The following is a 19,263-nucleotide window of genomic DNA, read 5'->3' as shown; positions in this document are numbered from 1 at the left end:
TGGTGACCGGCACATATTGGAATGTGAAGGTAAGAGTTGATGTCGATGGAGGCAAGAAAATCCCCCTGATGCAGGGAAGCCACCACAGTGTAAATGGGACTCCAATCTGAACTTCTGCACCTGCACAAAGCAGTTCCGGGCCTTGAGGTCCAGAATTGGACGCACCTTGCCTTCCTTCCTGGGGACTGTAAACAGGTTTGAGTAAAACCCCTGAAAAATGTTCCAATGTCGAAACCAGGACAATCACCCTTTGATGTTAAAAAAAAAAAAAAGAAGGTCTTACTCCGCCCCAAAAAGGGCCTGTATGCAAACCGGGGACAGTCACACATTGGAAGGAAGAACCTCATCGGAGGGCAAGAACGAAACTTGATCTTGTAGCTGGTCCGTATGACCTCGTGTACCCACTTATCTTGTACCAGGGAAGTCCATGGGCCTAGGAACCAGCGAAGACGCCCCCCCACCCCAGATACGGGTGAAGGGCATACCTTCCTGCTAAAGGGGCCTTTCCCCAGGTCTGGAAAAGCCCGTCCTCGACTTGCCAGACCAAGTTTGCTTCGATCCCTTGTCAGTCGATTGTGAGGGCCTTGCCCTTCGCAGCCTGCGGAAGAAAAGGTACTCCCCCACCCCCCCCCCCCCCCCATGAGACCTTTAATGATGTCATCCAGGGTAGCACCAAACAGGCGATCTCCTTGAAAGGGAAGATCAGTCAGACCGTTTTAGAAGTCTGGTCCGCAGACCAGCATTTGAGCCAAAAGACACGCCGAAGGACAATTGCCGAAACAAGAGCCGAGCACTAGGGGAGCCGCATCCAAAGAGGCATCACAGATAAACTGCAGCCCCTGGACCAGCTGGTCCATCAACTCAGCAAAGGCAGGGGGGAGCTACTCCCCCCTCTAGGTCACGGCGCAAAAGCTTAGCCCATTCGCTGAAAGTCTGAGACACTACGGCAATGGTAAATATCAGCCTCAGTGCCAAACCAGCCAGAATGTACAAAATGCGGGCCACAGACTCCGCCTTCCTGTCAGCCAGGTCCTAAAGGCCGGGGACCTCTTCAACCGGAATCTGTTGCCTTGTTTAATCTCGAAACCGGAGGGTCCACCACCGGTGGAACAGTCCACTCCTTAAGGGACTCCTCATAGGGGTATCGCCTAGCAACTCGCTTAGGGATCCCAGGGGGGCGCTTTGGTCATCCCCACTCTGTAGTGACAATTCTGTCAAACTATGAGGGGAAAGGGAACACATTTGCAGTTCTGGACGGTTTGTGAGTGCCAAAGGGATTCTGCGCCTCCGTCGCAGCCGCCTCCTCCAACCTTAAGTCTCAAGCACAGATATAATCAGTGCGTTCACCAACGCCTTTTCATGTGTGGTTGCAGAAGTGGAGGAATCATCCTCACTAAGGATTCAGGGCTCGTGGTCGCGGACCCAGCAGGGTGACCCACGTCCGCAGCAGCCGATTTAGAGTCAAGATCTGAGGAGACAGATGAGGCAGGGGAAGGCGGGGGGAGCTTTATGCCAACCCGTCGCCCAAAAACCACCTCCACCTGGTACACAAGGGACTCCAGGACCACCGTCACTGCATCGATAGATGGATGGGACCCGGAGGGCCCTGCAGCCCCAGGAAGGGAACCAGGAGGGGAGATGTGCCCCAAAAGACTCCATGAGTTAGGGGGACACCACAAAAAAGTGTAAAAGTGTAAAACACTGCTAAAGGGACAACCCCCCGCTCTGGCACCACCACCAGTCACACAGTCACAGAGCACCAATCGATTCTCAGTAGAGAGGGAGGACCCCACAAGACTCCCACCACGCAGAAACCAGGCACCGCAGCCACCAGGAGAATCTGCACTGAACAAGCGGCAATCAGGAAATGAAAGGATCCAAAAGTCAGCACCAGGGATGAGGAGGGGCTCCCATCGCCGAAAATCAGAGCTCAGAGGGCTCCACTGCCATTGCCGCCGCTATTTTCAATGGCAAACCACTGCAAAATGGCCGCTGGGCTACACAAACCAGACGAAGGGGGGGTTCCTGACGGGAAGGAGGGGGTCCGACCATCCCATGGAGGGGCCCACGTCCACCCCAAAACGATCCAGGGGAAGAAGCGGGACAGCTACTCACTATACCAGGAACCAGGCAGGCACCGCTCCAGACAGAAGCCCTCGCCATTGAAATGGGGGAGGGGCTGTCTGCCAGGAGGAGCGCTGCGACTCGGGTGGAGACCCGGTCATATGCGACCTGACGAGGAGTTTAAGTCGCAGGCCAGCCCCGTTAGGTGGGGCAATGTCGCAGCCGACCTAGTGCGGAGCTGAGGTCTGCGTGCGCTCGCTGGCCAGACTGGATCTAGCTTAGATTATCCAGCCCATCGCCTAGTCCGGCAGTTGATTGTAGATCTGGCAGGAAAAAAAACATTTTTTTTAAAAAAGAGAAAATGGCCAGGACCAGGAGATGCCAGCAAGGAACCTTACTCCTGACGAAGCAGGAAAAAAAAAAAAAACTGAGTACCTATAGCAGAGAGAGGAAGTATACCCCCTGGGACTGTCCATAGGAGTAGCAAGACTTTTTTTTTCTGCCTAGTGTCCTACTCCTGTAGGGGGGGGCAGTATAACCCAATGTTTAAGAAGATCAGGAGCTGTATCCGTCGATGAAAGAAAAAAAGGTTTTGCTGGAACCTTAGTTTAACTACTGTATAATGGATGCCCATACAACCTCTTGTTTCCCAGAATTACCAATGTGCATGGAAATGTCAACAAGCTTCCCTCCAGGACTTGTAAAACAATATTTTGCAAGGATGTCCTCTATATTCCCTGAATTTCTGGCATGTACCATCTACAAGATATGTGTAGCTCCAATAAAAAAAAAAAAAATCACTAAAACTGACATCGGATTGGTTGATGTTACTAGGTTATCAAATAAGCTTCAATATTTTTAACCTTTACAAAAGGTTAAAGAGGAGAGGAGGACCTTTAAAAGGTTAAAAAGAGTCCAGAGGGGGAGGATCTGGGCTTCCCTGTGCAACACTGTTACAGAGAGCAGGTAAGTAGGAAAGGCTTGGTATTTTAAAGGGAAAAAAAACCCCAAAGGTTTAATGTTACTTTAATGTCCGCATTATCTGACAACACTATTACATTTCAAAACTCTAGTGTACATAACAGCAATAACTGGAGTTTTTGCACTCCAGTTATTATAGAGCTACAGTGTTCATTATCTCTACTTCACATTGTATGATCGAACAGACCGTGGATGCAGCATCCCTCATTTACACAGTTTACAGCGTGCTTCTGACTATAGAGCTTTCCCTTTTAAAAATCAGCCTATCCCAGGATCTCAGGAAATATTAGCTGTCTAGACCTCGACCTGTCAAGCATTGCAAGAAATTGACAAATCCAAACAAGTCCCCCCATAATACCAGTTTAGTATAAAAAGAACATACTAGTGTTGAGTGTGCCAGACTGGCTGTCAGGCACTGCTTCAGTTTTTCAGCACTGGCAATCCCATGAAGCACCAAGTCTGGCATGTATGTGGAACAGTAACCTCCAAATAGAGACCGCCCAAAGTTCTTCACACTTGGATTGCTGATGATGTCTGACCTAAGGAATACAAATTGAACAAAAGCACTCTAAATTTCAATAAACAAAAAAAAAAATAGCCAACACATACTTGCTACGTATAAACACTCTTTGCATTACAAAAATGTAAAACCACTACATATAAAAAACGCATAGACAGATAAGCCCTATAGCACAAAGAAAACTAGTGGCTGATTTACTAAAACTGGAGTGCAAAATCTGGTGCAGCTGTGCATGGTAGCCAATAAGCTTCTAACTTCCGTTTATTTTTAGTTACGCAAAAAAAAAAAACCTGGCAATTAAACACATCCTCGTAAATTCTCATGAAATGACAAGGTAAACGTTTATGCAGAATTAAGTTACAAAAATTAACAGCAACTTTAACAATATTAACATGATCAGTGGCCATTAGTGCCCATCAATACAACTTCACCAGTCCCCATAAATACAGCATCACAAGTGCCCATCAATGCATTGGGGACAAAAGGGAGGAATCAGGAGGAGAGTCAGCCAGATAACAGAGAGAGAGGACCTCCCGCTGTGACACAGCTGGGATCTGAAACACCGGTTGCTGTCAAAGTCCCACCTCCTGGACCACCTCCTATGATAGACAGCACACTGATTACATTTCCTGGCATTGGACCAGTATGGTGTCGAGGAAGCCAGACATTGACTGCGGCTGGCGTGTCAGATCCAAGCTATGTCACAGTGGGAGATTCTTTCTGTGTGTGATCTGGCTGGTTCTCCTCCCGACAGTTTCCGAGCTAATCACTTCTGGCAGAAGCAGTGCGGCCTTTTTGTCAGGGCATCAGAGCGGCCTGAGGGACAATTGCCTTCCTGCCCGCTGGCTCAGTCCACCCCTGCTCCACACTCATCCTCAGCTTATTTCCACTCGCCTAATGCGAGTGGAAATTGAGGGCTGTTTATAAGACATAAAAACAGGAATTTTCCGACACTGTCCTTACCTGGGAAGTGGAAGTTCCACTTCAGCATCATGATCACCAAGGTCCCAATTTTCTGAAGTGATTTGACCAATGTTTGCTTCTTCATCACTCTGGCCGAGTGCACTGTCACAACTTTCATTCCTTGGGATGTCTCCCTCTGCCCCGATTTCAGTCCTTATGCCTTGATCCCCACAGGGGACATTTAAAGAGGCTGTTTGACCAGAGCATATACCAGACCTTGCCTGTGCAGCATCAATCAGGAACTTGTTATCCATACTTGTACCTGTACAGTTAGCTGCAGATAAATCACTAGAAGCAAAACATTTTTCTGATAATAAGGGGTGAGGTGGAAGGCTGTCTACTGTATTTGTTTGAATACCGTTACCCTCCACAAAATATTCATCAAATATACTGGAACCTTCCTCACAAGATGGAATTCGTGAGCACAAAATCTTTTTTCTGAGAGCAGCAAGTGAGCGATTAGGTGCCAAGGATGGCTGTATGGAGTCAGATCGCAGTGATTGAACATTTCCCTCCAGGTCCTTTCTGTACAGTTCCAAATCGCTGTCTGGAGAGGGGGAAGAGCCCATTTTAAATGTTACCTTCTGTGGTGGAAAAGGTTCACCTTTTCTATCAGAAGACAGAATTCCCTTTGCCCAGTCCGTCAGTTTCACTGAAGTATCCATGTCATTATATTTGTTGGCCCAGTGCTTTCCTTTAGCTTGGGATGTTATAGGCTGTGAAATAAGCAGGTCTTCAGTGTTATAGACTGGAGTTCTTGTGACTGAAACCAAAGTTTCCACTTTAGCTTCTTTAATTAGGGTTGTATTTTCTCTGCAAGAGCAGACGTTAATTGCTGCAGATTCATTGCTAGTTTGTCCTGATGGTGCCTGGTAGTCACTTTCTACTTGAAGAGAATTTTCCTTGCTGTTCACCTTCTTTAGGAAAATGTCAGAGGCCTCCGATCCACTAGCTTTTACAGGACACACCGAGCCTGTGTTAGAAGGTAGTGAAGGAGAGACCAGAGCAGATTCATTGTTCAGAGTCACAAACACATATTCAGATTCTTCCACTTCTCCCTTCTCCAGAGAGGTTGTGACATTGCTGCCCTGTACCACTTGTTCGCCTCTCTTCAAGACTCTGTCCCTCACCAAATGGTTTTCCTGTAGTTCTGAGCAGCGGATGAAATAGGTGAGGATGTAGAGAATGCGCTGGACTAAGTCCTTGCGTTTTCCAACCACAACAGTTCGAGTCATTCTTACTGGTGATCCGATAGCCCCATAAAGGTCTCCTATAGGTCAAAACAGATGAAATGTTGGTATTTTTTTAAAATACATTTGACAAAATATAGTAGCAGACAGTGGTATATTTGTTAACATAAAAAGAACAGTGGGGTTGAATTACTAAAAATGGAGAGTGCAAAATATATAGTGCAGCTCTCTATATATAGAATCAACTTTCCGGATTTTCTTTTGTTAAAGCTTAATTGAACACACTAAAGTTAGAATTGGCTACAAAGCCCAGCTGAACCAGATTTTGTACTTCCCAGTTTTGGTAAATCAACCCCACTGAGTCAATATGACAAATGCCTTTTGCCCTCTATGTGACCAATACTCACCAAGTTGTGCCCAAAGAGGATTATACGGATGGGATTTGGCTAGCAGACTGACAGACTGAGACGTGTGCTTTTCACTGAAAGACCTTATAGGAGGATGGTCATTAGGCATCACAGTGGGAACCCATGCCAAGTGGTAAGTTAAAACTGCAGTGAGAAGTGCTGCAAAAAACCTAAAAAAGGAAAAAAAAAAAAAAGTGGGTTCTTCCACATTTTAAAGAAAACAAAGAAAATGGCAGCACACACATTAATCTTATAAATCTAAAAACTTGGTGAGATGGTGCAATCATAGAAGGTTCTATACAGCCACAATTGACGGCAAAATAAAATGGAATTTTTGACTTACCGTAAAATCTATTTCTTTGCGTTCATTGATGGACAGCTCTTCAGGATTCCTGAACCATTGGCTTATACTGCGCCCTACAGGAGTAGGACACTAGGCAGAAAAAAGAACTTGGAACAGAACAGGTGGTATACTCCTTCTCTGCTATAGGTCCTCAGTTTTGTTACAAGCAGTGTTAGAAGTATTACAACTCCATAGAGGGGTGGGTGCTGTGTTCATCAATGAGCGCAGAGAAATGGATTTTACAGTAAGTCAAAAAATCACATTTTCTCTTTTATTCATTGACGGACACAGCTCCTGATCTTCTTAACCATTGGGACATCCCAAAGCGGTGTTAAACATGAGGGGTGGGAACAGCAAAAAAGAAACTCCCGAGGCTATCTATCTATAGCCAACCAGATAAACAGGAGCTAAACCAAAACAACTGGGAAAAAAAAAAAATGAAAAAAAAAAAAAATACACCATAAAAAAGGAGGTTCTCTAAACAGCAGCCTGCAAAAACTTTGCGGCCAAAAGGAAGCATCCACAGATGCCAACACATCCACTTTATAGAACTTTGTAAACGTGTACACCGATGACCAGGAGGCGGCCTTGCAAACCTACGTCACCGACGCCTGATGACGGAAGGCCCAGGGGGCACTGAGCCCCCGAGTAAAATGCGCCTTGACAGGGAAAGGAACCTGACCCTGGATGGAAAAACCACAGCCTGTCTAATTAAGCTGGAAATGGTCGCAGAGGAAGCGTACAACCCTTTGCGAGGCCCATCAGTGAGCACAAATAGTGACCCTGATTTCCTAAAAGACTCCATAGCTGCCAGGTGCACCGTAAAATCTAATTTCCTCTTTCGTTTGATGGACACAGCTCTTCAGGATTTTTGAACCATTGGGACGTCCCAAAGCAGTGCCAAACATTAGGGGTGGGACAGCAAAAGGAAAAAAAAAAAAAAAAAACAAAGAAAAAATTTCAAGGCTAAATAGCCAACCAGGCAACAGGAGCGCAACAAAAACTGGAGAACACCTGAATACACCCCCAAAGAGGGAACAGACCCTCTAAAAACAGCAGCCTGCAAAATCTTGCGGCCAAAGGAAGTATCCGCAGATGTCATCACATCCACTTTATAGAACTTAGTGAAAATGTGCACCGAGGACCAAGTGCCGCCTTGCAAACCTGCGCCACTGACGCCTGATGACGGAAGGCCCAAGAAGCACTAAGCGCCCGAGAAGAGTGTGCCGTGATAGGGAAAGACAGAACCAGACCCTTGATCAAATAGGTCTGAGTCACAATCTGTCTGATCCATCTTGAAATGGTCGCAGTAAAGCGGACAGCCCTTTTCTTGGCCCATCCATGAGCACAAACCGGGAGTCGGACTTCCGAAAAGACTGCATACAGGACACAATCAGTGCGTCCACCAGCATCTTTTTGTGCGCAGCTACAGGTGTGGAGGAATGATCCTCACAATCAGAGAAGTCAGGGCGCGTGGCCACAGACCCCACAGGGTAGGCAACATCTGCAGCGGCCGAATCAGAGTCAGGATTGGATGAGACCGGGGACGCGTTTTGCTAGCCCGTGCCCAAAAGCCACCTCCACCTGGGACACAAAAGACTCCAGGACCACTGCCAGTGCTTTAATAGATGGTTGGGACCCAGAGGGCCCGCAGCCTCAGAGGGGGGTCAGGTGGGGAAAGATGCTCCAAGGACTCCATTGGTAAAGAGGGTGACCCCCAAAAAATGTGTCTAACACTGCCAAGGGACACCCCCACTGCGCTGGTAGCACCACCAGGTCACCAGCAACAGAGCATCCCACAATTCTGCAGCAGAGAGAGGAAGGGACCCCACGAGACTCCCCACCCCACCAGAAAGGCACCGAATGCACCCAGGAGTCAGCACCAGGGGAAAAGGAGGGGCCTCCCCAAAGCCGAGATTACTGCCCAGAGGTTCCTCTGTAAAGGTGGCCGCTCTGCAGTATGCTGGACCAACGAAAAATGGCCGCCAGACTGCACAAACATGGCTGTCGGCCATAGACAAGAACAGGCTACAACAAAATGGCCGCTGCATGTGGCTCCACGAGGCTCTTAGGGGCCCAGGAGGGATCCCTAGAGCCCAGGTACGGTACCCCCCCCCCCCAGGCAGATAGCCCAGTCACTGGAGGCATAACCCCCCCAATCCCCCACCACTACCATCCCGCCCCAGACACATCCCTGACCACCACGCTACCTCAGATGGGGGGGAGGGGGTGAATAGGGGGCTAGATGACCCATAGGGATCACCATAATACAAGGGGGTCTAATGGAAAGGAGTCTGACTGTCCCAGGGAGGGGCCTGTATCCACCCCAAAACGCTCCAGAGGGAGAGGGGGGACAACTGCTCACCATACTGGGAACCAAGCAGGCACCGCTCTACACAGAACCTCTTTGCCATCGAAATGGGGGAGCTGTCGACCAGGAGGAACGCTGCAAGGCATTTAACTCGCAGGCCAGCCCCTGTCCAGTGGGGCTATGTTGCAGCCGACCTAGCGCGGAGCTGTGGTCTGCACACGCTCCCTGGCCAGACTGGGGTGACCACTGGACCTAGATTAATCGAGCCCATCGTCCAGTGCAGCAGTTGATTGAAGATCTAACCAGAAGAAAAAAGCAATTAAAAAAAAAAAAAAAGGAAAAAAAATTGCCAGGACCAGAGATCTCAGTAAGGAACTAGGTCCTTACTCCTGACTAGGCAGAAAAAAAAACCCCTGATGACCTACAATAGAGAGGGGGGAGTATACCACCTGGGACTGCCCATAGGCATAGTCAAGTTCTTTTTTCTGCCTAGTGTCCTACTCCTGTAGGGGGCAGTATAACCCAATGGTTCAAGAATCCTCAATAGCTGTGCCTGTCAATGAACGAAAGAGAAACTATGATTTTTAAAATGTTAACATGTCCACTAAGTGAGAGAGCGTTTTGTTCCATAACAAACTTGCAAAAAAGGTTTTCATCTTGATAGAAAATATAAATACACAATATAACAGGCAGGATAAAGAAACTGGTAAATGGCTTTTTCCAACTAAAACATTCATTTTGTCTTACAATAAATTAACAATCAATCGAAATATAGGCATTTAACCTTTCAAGGATATCTATAGTGAAAACATAAGCTGACCGTTCTTCTCCTTGGAATGATCACAGTGCGCCTGTGATCCTTCTATATAGGATCACAGGTCTCTATGGTCATACCACAAGCCAAGACCCCCCCCCCCCACAGTTAGAAACACGCCCCTAGGTACACATTTAAGCCCTTGATCACCCACACTGTTTACCCCTTCCCTGGCAAAAAATAAATAAAAAATAAATCGCAGATCGCGGCCATTACTAGTAAAGAAAAAAATAAAAAATAAAATCTTTCCCGTAGTTAGTAGACGCAATAACTTTTGCGCAAACCCATCAAAATATGCTCATTGCAATTTTGTTTACCAAAAATATGTAGCAGAAAACAAATTGGCCTAATTTTGATTTTTATTCATTCATTTTTTTTCGGGAATGTTATATAGCAGAATGTGAAAAATATTGTTTTTTTTTTTTTTTCCAGAATCTTCGCTCTTTTTTTGTTTATAGCGCGCAAAAAATAAATAAATCACACAGGTGATCAAATACCACCAAAAGAAAGCTCTATTTGTGGGGGGGGGGGGGGGGACAAAAAAACACAACATTTTATTTTAGGTCCAGCATCGCACAACCGCACAATTGCCAGTTAAAGTAACGCAGTGCTGAATCGCAAAATATGGCCTGGTCATTAAGGGGGAAATTCCGGTCCAGAAGTGGTTAAATTTGAATGATTTTGAAGTTTGTAAACTTACTTTGTGAAGATCCCCATATATTTACTTTCTTGAATTCTGTGACATGTACTGTATTCACTGGTAATAGGCACAGCTGTGTCACAGAATTCACAGAGCATGCTTTTGGAACTACGGGGGTACTGACAGGGGTTTCTGGCTGCAGAGTCACTGCAGGAAATCTAAAATTGCAGACAGCAAGAAATCATGGAATTTGTAGTACTTTGAAATCAAAAAAGAGAGGAAGCTGCAAAGCAAGCAGGGAATCCAGGAAGTTGTGAAGAGAGTTGGCAGCAGATAGGAAGCATTTACAACGTGAAAGGTATGTTGGATTGTCAAAAACTAGTTTGTATCGCAATTACAATGCTGATGAAAAAAGTGTGTGCGGTGACTCTAGATTTCCTTTAAACATCTGAGGTTTCAGAAAGACAAATGGATAATTAAGCAGACCTAGCCAATATTTCTTGCTAGCTTCTTGGAATACAGATACTATCTCATAATTGTTATAATCAAGGGCTGGTATTCTGCATTCTAGGAAGCACATTAGTCTGTCTAGGCATTCTCTATTGAGAAAAACTATGCACAACCTGGCTGACTACAAAATAGTTTTGAAACATCCACCAAAAGGACGGCCCTCCATTTTTGCAAAAACAGGACACTGACCAAGTACAAATACCATTTTAATTATTTGCTGTGCACACTGACCAAACAAGCATTTCCAAAAAACAGAGGCAAAGATGTACTTACTGGTTCTTGTTAAGTTGTTCAATAAGGTAGGTCAGCTCTTTGAGAAAATGCTGGCAAAGTTGACTTTTCTCAGTAGTGCTGGACATCATGGTGAGCCAAACTGGTTCAGCAATGCGAGGGGCACAGTACAGATTCCAGATAGTCTCCCTAATACACAAAGCAATTTAGGGCTCTCTGCAGCTATTAGGTGTACATAAGTATAAATCCATATACATAAAAACTTTAAATAAAAAATTTGATTACCTGCAAGATCATTTTTGGAGTACATCTCAGGACACATGCATATTCATATCCATTAGGATAGGGTTATGCTGCCACCTTCAGTTGGCTGAGCCAAAAAAAAAAAAAAAAACACCCACACCACACACACACACACACACACACACACACACACACACACACACACACACACACACAGGTGGGATCCCAGTGTCCTGTGATGGAGAGAAGGATTTTACAGGTGAAACAAAAATCCAATTTTCTCTATCGAACATCACGGAACACAAGGGAATCCTTTACAGCATACAGTATCTCACAAAAGTGGGTACACCCCTCACATTTTATCATATCTTTTAATGTGATCACACTGAAGAAATGACACTTTGCTACAATGTAAAGTAGTGAGTGTACGGCTTGTATGACAGTGTAAATTTGCTGTCTCCTCAAAATAACTCAACACAGCCATTACTGTCTAAACCGCTAGCAACAAAAGGGGAGTACACCCAAGTCAAAATGTCCAAAATTGGGCCCAAAGTGTCAATATTTTGTGTGGTCACCATTATTTTCCAGCCCTGCCTTAACCCTCTCGGGCATGGAGTTCACCAGAGCGTCACAGGTTGCCACTCTTCCACTCCTCCATGACAACATCACAGAGCTGGTGGATGTTAGAGACCTTGCACTCCTCCACCCTCCATTTGAGGATGCCCTACAGATGCACAATAAGGTTTAGGTCTGGAGACATACTTGGCCAGTCCATCACCTTTACCTTCAGCTTCTTTAGCAAGACAGTGGTCACCTTGCAGGTGTGATTGGGGTTGTTCTGTTGGAATACTGCCCTGCGGCCAAGTCTCCAAAGGGAGGGGATCATGCTCTGCTTCAGCATGTCACATTACATGTTGGTATTCATGGTTCCCTCAATGAACTGTAGCTCCCAGTGCCAGCAGCACTCATGCAGCCCCAGGCCATGACACTCCCGCCACCATGCTTGACTGTAGGTAAGACACACTTGTCTTTCTACTCTTCACCTGGTTGCCGCCACACACGCTTGACACAATCTGAACCAAATACGTTTATCTGGGTGTCATACCACAGAACATGGTTCCAGTAATCCATGTCCTAAGACCTTAATCCATGTCCTAAGCCAGCAGGTTATCTTTAACAAACTGCTGGCTTTCTTGTGCATCATCTTTAGAAGAGCCTTCCTTCTAGGATGAAAGCCATACAAACCAATTTGATGCAGTGTGTAGCGTATGGTCTGAGTACTGACAGGCTGACCCCCACCCCTTCAACCTCTGCAGCAATGCTGGCAGCACTCATACGTCTATTTCCCAAAGACAAGCGCACTCAACTTTTGGTCGAAAATGGCGAGCCCTGTTCTGAGTGGAACCGGTCCTGTTAAAAACCGCTGTATGGTCTTGGCCACCGTGCTGCAGCTCAGTTTCAGGGTCTTGGCAATCATAGCCTAGACCATCTTTATGTAGAGCAGCAATTCCTTTTTTATTAGATCCTCAGAGTTCTTTGCCATGAGGTGCCACGTTGAACTTCCAGTGATCAGTAGAAGAGAGTGAGAGTGATAACACCAATTTTAACCTACCTGCTTCCCATTCACACCTGAGACCTTGTAACACTAACAGGTCACATGAAACCAGGGAGGGAAAATGGATTTGATAAATTGGTCCCCATTTGGACATTTTCACATAGTGGTGTACTCACTTTTGTTGCCAGCGGTTTAGACATTGGCCGTGTTGAGTTATTTTGAGGAGGACAGCAAATTGACACCGTTCTATAAGCTGTACACACACTACTTTACATTGTAGCAAAGTGTCATTTCTTCAGTGTTGTCACATGAAAAAAAAGACATATTAAAAAATATTTACAAAAATGTGAGAGGTGTACTCAATTTTGTGAGATACTGTAGGTATTTCTCAAAAGAACTGAAAATAAGGGGAGGGTACACGGCAATAAGTCAAGGGGCCCAAAAAAATAAAACAGGTTCGAGCCTCATGCAGCTGCCTCAAGGCCCACTGACCAGAGTTCACATATGCAGTGGCCCAAACGTCCACCAGGTAAAACTTCATTAAAATATGAACCCATGACCGGGTAGCTGCAAAGTAAAAATGTCAGCTTTCTATCACAAAATGCAGGAACCATTTGGGAGGCTGGAAAATTGGGATATGCAAATAAGCATCCTTGATCTCCACTGATGCCAGAAAATCCCCCTACTGGGGGATAGCAACTATCGAAAATATTCCATATGGAACTTTTGCACTTGGGGAAACTTTAGTGTTTTGAGGTCTAGGTTGGGACAAATGTTGCCATTCGGCTTGGAAACCACGAATAGGCTCAGAAAATCCAGCTTGTAACCTTGAGCAACTATGCCAGGGAGCCAATTGCCCTCAATCTTCCCCATCATCCACAAAGGCTAGCAAATGCCCCCTAACCAAAGCGAGTGGGGGCATTCCTTTATTACCAGGAGGATTTAAGTCTCCTCTCAAGAGAGGTTTAGAAATTCAGGTCTTTTTGCAGTCTTTACTTGTGGATTATGTACTATATTGTTTAGCATATAGGGTACAAGCTAGAGGAGGTTTTATGGTCACTCAATAGCAACCCTATATATTTTTTACATGGTCGTTTTGCGGAGCTGGGACTGATGCTTGGGTTTAGAGCCTGAAGCCTATAATTGACAAAAGAAATGCCTTTTGAAAGTAGAAGGGGTGTAGGTTTTTGTACTGCAAGCTTCAACTTCTTACTCAGCAACAAGGAAATCTTGACTAAAGGCCAAGATATGTCCAAAAAGATATTTGGCTGCCTTGGACTTGCTTATTACAAGGCAGTCCTGTAGACCAAAACTTTAGGCATAAGATTCTGCACATGTGTACAGATAAGACTTCTAAATGAGAAGGCTGTTAAATAAAGCCTTTTAACAAGTGTCCACTGAGAAGCTAAGGGCATGGAAAAAATCTTCCAGGTTATCTGTCTGGCTCAGTATGTCTGTGGTTTGGGTCTATCTTTCATCATCTGACACACACTCACACCCTGAGGGCCTGACACACTCCTACAGGTGCAAATCACAGGCTGTAATGCCTGGTACACATTCAGGTTTTATTAGTTCAACCCAAATGGGCTGAACCAAAATAAATAAAAACAGATTGGGGTACTAAGCGATATTAGAGCAGCGATCTCTCCCGCTGTGCCTTGAGTTCTGACAGGGGGACTCGCCACCCCCACCAGAACACACTAATCAGCGCTCCTACTCTTAAATATTTTCACCATATTAAATACTGTAAGTGTTAAAGCCTCAAACTGATTTTATGTTACAATACCATCATTACTTAATACTATAATGCTACCCAGAAAAAGTAAAGCCTAGAATGTCGATTTCAGTGTTCTTTTCAGTGATGGAATAATATTACACAGATAAAAGACTGAAAAACCATATCCATGAATTATAATGCCATAACGCATTCAGTCATAGCTATATTACAGGTATATTTTATTATAGTAGCTGTAGCTTTATTACAGGTGAGCAAACAGTCATAAAAGCTATGTAGGGTAAACATGATCAGAAAAATTTAAATGCAAGAACCCTTTTAATATATACAGCTTCATACTAAAATTTTAAGATCCTACCTGAACTGTCCCAAGGCGCCCATGATCTGACTGAGATAGACTTGCACCCTCTGACTTGACTCCGTAATCTTTCTGCACGAGATCATAGCCTGTGGAGAGAGAAAAAAAAAAAAGAAAAAGGAGTTACTACAATGTCTTGGACAATCCTGTAACAATGTTAGATACATACTAACACAACAGAGGAGTCACACTGTCAGAATATAATAGGGCAGCAAGAGGATTCCTTCATTTACATCAAACATGTGGATGGGAGAATCGGTTAGGCTTCAGTGGATGATCCCTCTATGGCCAGCTTTAATTGTACAGTACAGGATTTAGAATTTTATTCTTAGAGCAAAGGACATTCTCAAGAAATAAATGGAGGGGTGGGAATCAAGACAGCGAAGATTGAAACAAGGCCACAGGAAGAACAAAAAGTCAATGGACCCAAACAGACAGATGACATCAAATAAACAGCCAAAGGGAATAGCAGGAACAGTAGAGATTTAAAGAAAAAAAAAAAAAAAACTGGTTAAAAAATGTGAACAAAAACTGGCCTGCAACCCATAGGATGGACTAAAGCTAGATAAGGAACCCAAGAACCACAACCTCTTAGGGAATGGGTTAAAGTAGGGACTCTTTCTCTGAGGGCAGAAACCCTGAAAGAAAGGAAAAGTTACCACCCAGCCAGGGGGGAAAGGAGGAATGAATCCCATAGAGGGATTGCCTTATGAGGAACAGAAAAGGGGTCAGATGGCATGGGAATACATGATGGAAGGCCACAGTCCTGACATACCTTAAAAACAGGACACAGGAAGGAAGAATGATTTTCACACAGAAGGAGATAAAAGGAGCCCCAGGGAAGAAGGGACGCCTGGCACCAGGAGCTAGGTGCTTTGAATTGCAAACAAAATAAGTTGCATGAAAAAAAAGGTAACAAATCTTAGGATGGGGTTCCCCGTCGTCACACTAGGAAAGGACTACCTCACATGATATATTACAGAGAATGGGGAAGCGATCTGCATGTCCCCGAATTTTAAGGAATTTGGGATGCTGGAAGATCTCTGGGTGAAAGTCTGAATTAAATATGTATGGGGAGCTGGGCAGGCAAATGTAAAGTACCTACAGACCGCATGTGGAGGGTAGACAAGCAAATCAGTGTGGGGGGGGAAATGTACATAAGAACAAGGGTCTATGACCTTTTCCAGTACCAGGTCGGCGAAAACGTCGACCAGTGCAAGGTCAGTACTTCCTTTTGAGATGGCGAGAGCAGAAAGACTTCTCAACTTGTAAAAACAGGTAGCATAGGGATCCTTGAACCTGGTACAAGGAAGGGTGGGCATATCATAACTCAGGGCAAGCCTGTGTAGAAAAGGGGATCAATATATGGGAGCTAACTCGGTTTTGAAGTGTTAACTGTGGCAGTGCACCTGGCTCTTAATATTCAGTGTTATATAGCACTGTCTTTTTTGGGGTCAACGTCCCTAATATTTGCACGTAGCAATTGTAGTATTTAGGTTTTTTCACTTATAAAAATCTGTAAGTTAATTTATAATGATTTAAGCACCTATAGTTTGTTAGCACTTCTATTTTATGGTCGCTTGAGATAGTTACTAACCAACCAAGTTTTATCAGCGCACCTGTTTCATGTTCAGATTGTAACGCCTGAAGATAATCAGGCAATAGAGAGCCAAAAGAGCATTTATGAGTATTGGTACCCACCAATTCCAGAGTGGTGATAGCCTTTGGACTAGATCAGACCGTGTTAGAGAATTCTGCTTTAGTCAGTCAGACAGGCTGCGTCTAAGGGATCCGGATTTAGGGGGCTGGAGCAGGGTCGGTGTAAGATCTTGTTCTGGAACAAGGGAACTGCTATCAAGTTGAGACATACCCGGTGTTTCCTCAGGGCCTGCAGCAGAACTTATATTGTTTGTCCACGTGCTCCTGTTCTGAGCACCTGTAATTTCCCTTTGGGGTACATGTGGTATAGAAGTGGACTGAGGGGGCTTAGCCGGGCTTGTATAAGGAAATCGCAATAACCCAGGTGTTTACAGAATTTCTGTGGCTGCGTATATGGTTATCAGGCAACAGGTGAAACCGTAATCAGTTTGTGTTATTGACAGAATGGCATCCAAAGTACACATTCATAAGTCTGAGCACTTTGTCACTAGCCAGAGAGGAACTTCCAGTAACAAAGTGGAAGGAAAAAAAAAAAAAAAAAAAAAAAAAAAGAAGATTGCCAATTTTAAATAAGTAAACATTATAAGAACATTCCCTACAAGTGTATATTACTCCATAACCTGTGCCCTGAAAAGCGGCTTGTGTGCTTAGCACTGCAGTATGTCTTGTAGGATAAAGGATATATATCCAGGTAATAAATGAGCAAATTATGTGCAGCCAGAAACTGGGAAGTAAAAGTTACATGGAAACACCATCTTACTTTATCAACATTGTTGGTCCTGTCAAGGGTCCAGGTTTCACCTGTCATGGTGGGCATCACATGAGGGATGGACCATGGCCCTGGAGCCGTATAGCACCCGGGGACTAACTCACTCATTGCACCGAGTACCATGGTGATCACTGAATGCAGCTTCCATTACTTGATGCAAACACTGCAGGGTTTGGTTAAGATGATTCGCAAGGTGTACACTGAGGGTAGCTGATCCTAAAACTGCTAGTGAGCCATAAGGCAAAAGCAGCCTGATCGATATAATCCATTTACCTGAAGGTAGTGACATATAACCTATGGTCTAAGAATCAACTCCTGTGTTATGTACTGTAAAATTAGGATATTACATTGTTTTTTGTGTTTAGGCAAAAAATGCCCAGCAAATCACACACGAGTGAATTGAGCATTATTGTTACTCCCGTAACATCCGAAGGAGATCATTAGTACTTTTGTGGTATAACTAGATTGTGCCACTCTTAACCCATTGCAATAGCAGCGGCTTCCATTAACGTCTACATCCAAGATTGTCATTTATGCGAAATGTGCACACTTACATAGCGCAACAATTTTGCTGCAAACCGCTGCTACAATGTATACACATGACCAACATTCCTAATAAGCATGTTGCCTTGACAGCAATACTTCGCTTGCAAACAGAATGGAGGGCTGTAATACCGCTCATATATTGCCATTTTTGCACAACCCCAATAAAAATTATAAGCTGCTAAAATATGGCACATGGTGTAGAACAATGATGTAGATATGGCCATCTAAATGGGCTGATGTGCTTTCCACACTGCCATGTTGGGTAGTAGAGTAATCCTATTCTTGCCAAGTGCACATAAACCAGCTTATATTAAACATGCTAATCACCACAACAATGCATGCTCCTGACAGGATCAATAATTCACTTTACACCCAATTACTGCCTGAATCCCAAAGTTCTGCATTACAGTATAGGGGCAATATGTATTACCTTTTCTATAGAGGACTTTAGTTTGTTTATGTGGGATTCAAACAGAGGAAAGTGGGAGAAAAAGAAGTCCTGGAAATTCTTCTGTGCTTCATCCTCTTTAGACAAAGAAAAGAGGATGCTGATCGCGATCTTTTTGCGGCCAATCATTACTGGGTTTGAAGTGTAACTCTCATCCGCCATACTAAAAGTTTCTTCTGTTGACCTGCAAACCAGATTATTTAGAAAAGGTTACAGGAGACACCAACACATTTTTCTTTTAAATCACCAAAAGGACTACACTGATGAAGCCGACAACAAGGTTTACATTAAAAATTATACTGACAGCCAAATATGACACCCCTTTTCTAATATTGAAGTAGTGTATCGCAAGTCATAGAATACAGAGCTGTCCAAGGGAGGTCAAACTAAACTATTCTGGAAACAATATGCTCAGACCATACACTGACAAAACTGAATACTGTATATCCAAATGCAATAGTAGAGGGATTAATTTTTGAAGTGATATTAAGGAACCAGAGTTGTGGGTGCAGGGGATTTTTCATATTTGTTTGCTTTGATCTTGTCAAAAAGATCTTGCTGCATATATTTTAGGTGTTGTGTTAGATTAAGAATTAAGTTATTATATAAGGTTTAGGAGCTCAGATAAGTGTTGGTGATTGCTTTAGGAGTTATATTAGGTGAAGGGTAAGTTTAAAAACGCACAAGTTAAGGTTTTGGTTTAGGAACAGGATCTTCTATAAAAAATATTAAGTAAATTTAATCCTCTTCCATTTATATGACATGCAGTGGGTTAACAGGCATACAGGAAGGAAAAGGATATTTCCCTGCCAATTTGCAAGTTCTGCTCATGTAGGGTGCTCACCGCACAGGCACAGGGAGGCTTGTAAGCCATTTGCCAGGTCACCAGATACCTTTGTCAATGAGGCATGTACCTGCACCAGTTTCTATCCAACTTTGAAATAAAAGTTAGCCCAGATCTGAAAAAGGTCCATCT

General features: G+C 44.3%; 1 protein-coding gene across 3 annotated transcripts in view; it reads right to left on the bottom strand.

The window, feature by feature from the left end:
• Positions 1-19,263, bottom strand: part of FNIP2 (folliculin interacting protein 2) — a 150,389-nt gene that overhangs the window by 16,373 nt on the left and 114,753 nt on the right. For all 3 annotated transcript variants that reach the window (XM_082269043.1, XM_082269041.1, XM_082269042.1), the window contains 6 exons: positions 18,270-18,471; positions 14,866-14,954; positions 11,017-11,163; positions 6,126-6,295; positions 4,529-5,798; positions 3,428-3,584 (listed from right to left, as the gene is read on the bottom strand). In XM_082269043.1, coding sequence (XP_082125169.1) covers positions 3,428-3,584; positions 4,529-5,798; positions 6,126-6,295; positions 11,017-11,163; positions 14,866-14,954; positions 18,270-18,471 — 2,035 coding nt within the window. The remainder of the gene's footprint in view (positions 1-3,427; positions 3,585-4,528; positions 5,799-6,125; positions 6,296-11,016; positions 11,164-14,865; positions 14,955-18,269; positions 18,472-19,263) is intronic.

The sequence above is a fragment of the Pelophylax lessonae genome (genome assembly GCF_965119305.1).
Source record: "Pelophylax lessonae genome assembly, chromosome: 1".
NCBI classification, from domain to species: Eukaryota; Metazoa; Chordata; class Amphibia; order Anura; family Ranidae; genus Pelophylax; species Pelophylax lessonae.
This window is presented reverse-complemented; position numbering and strand designations above follow the sequence as displayed.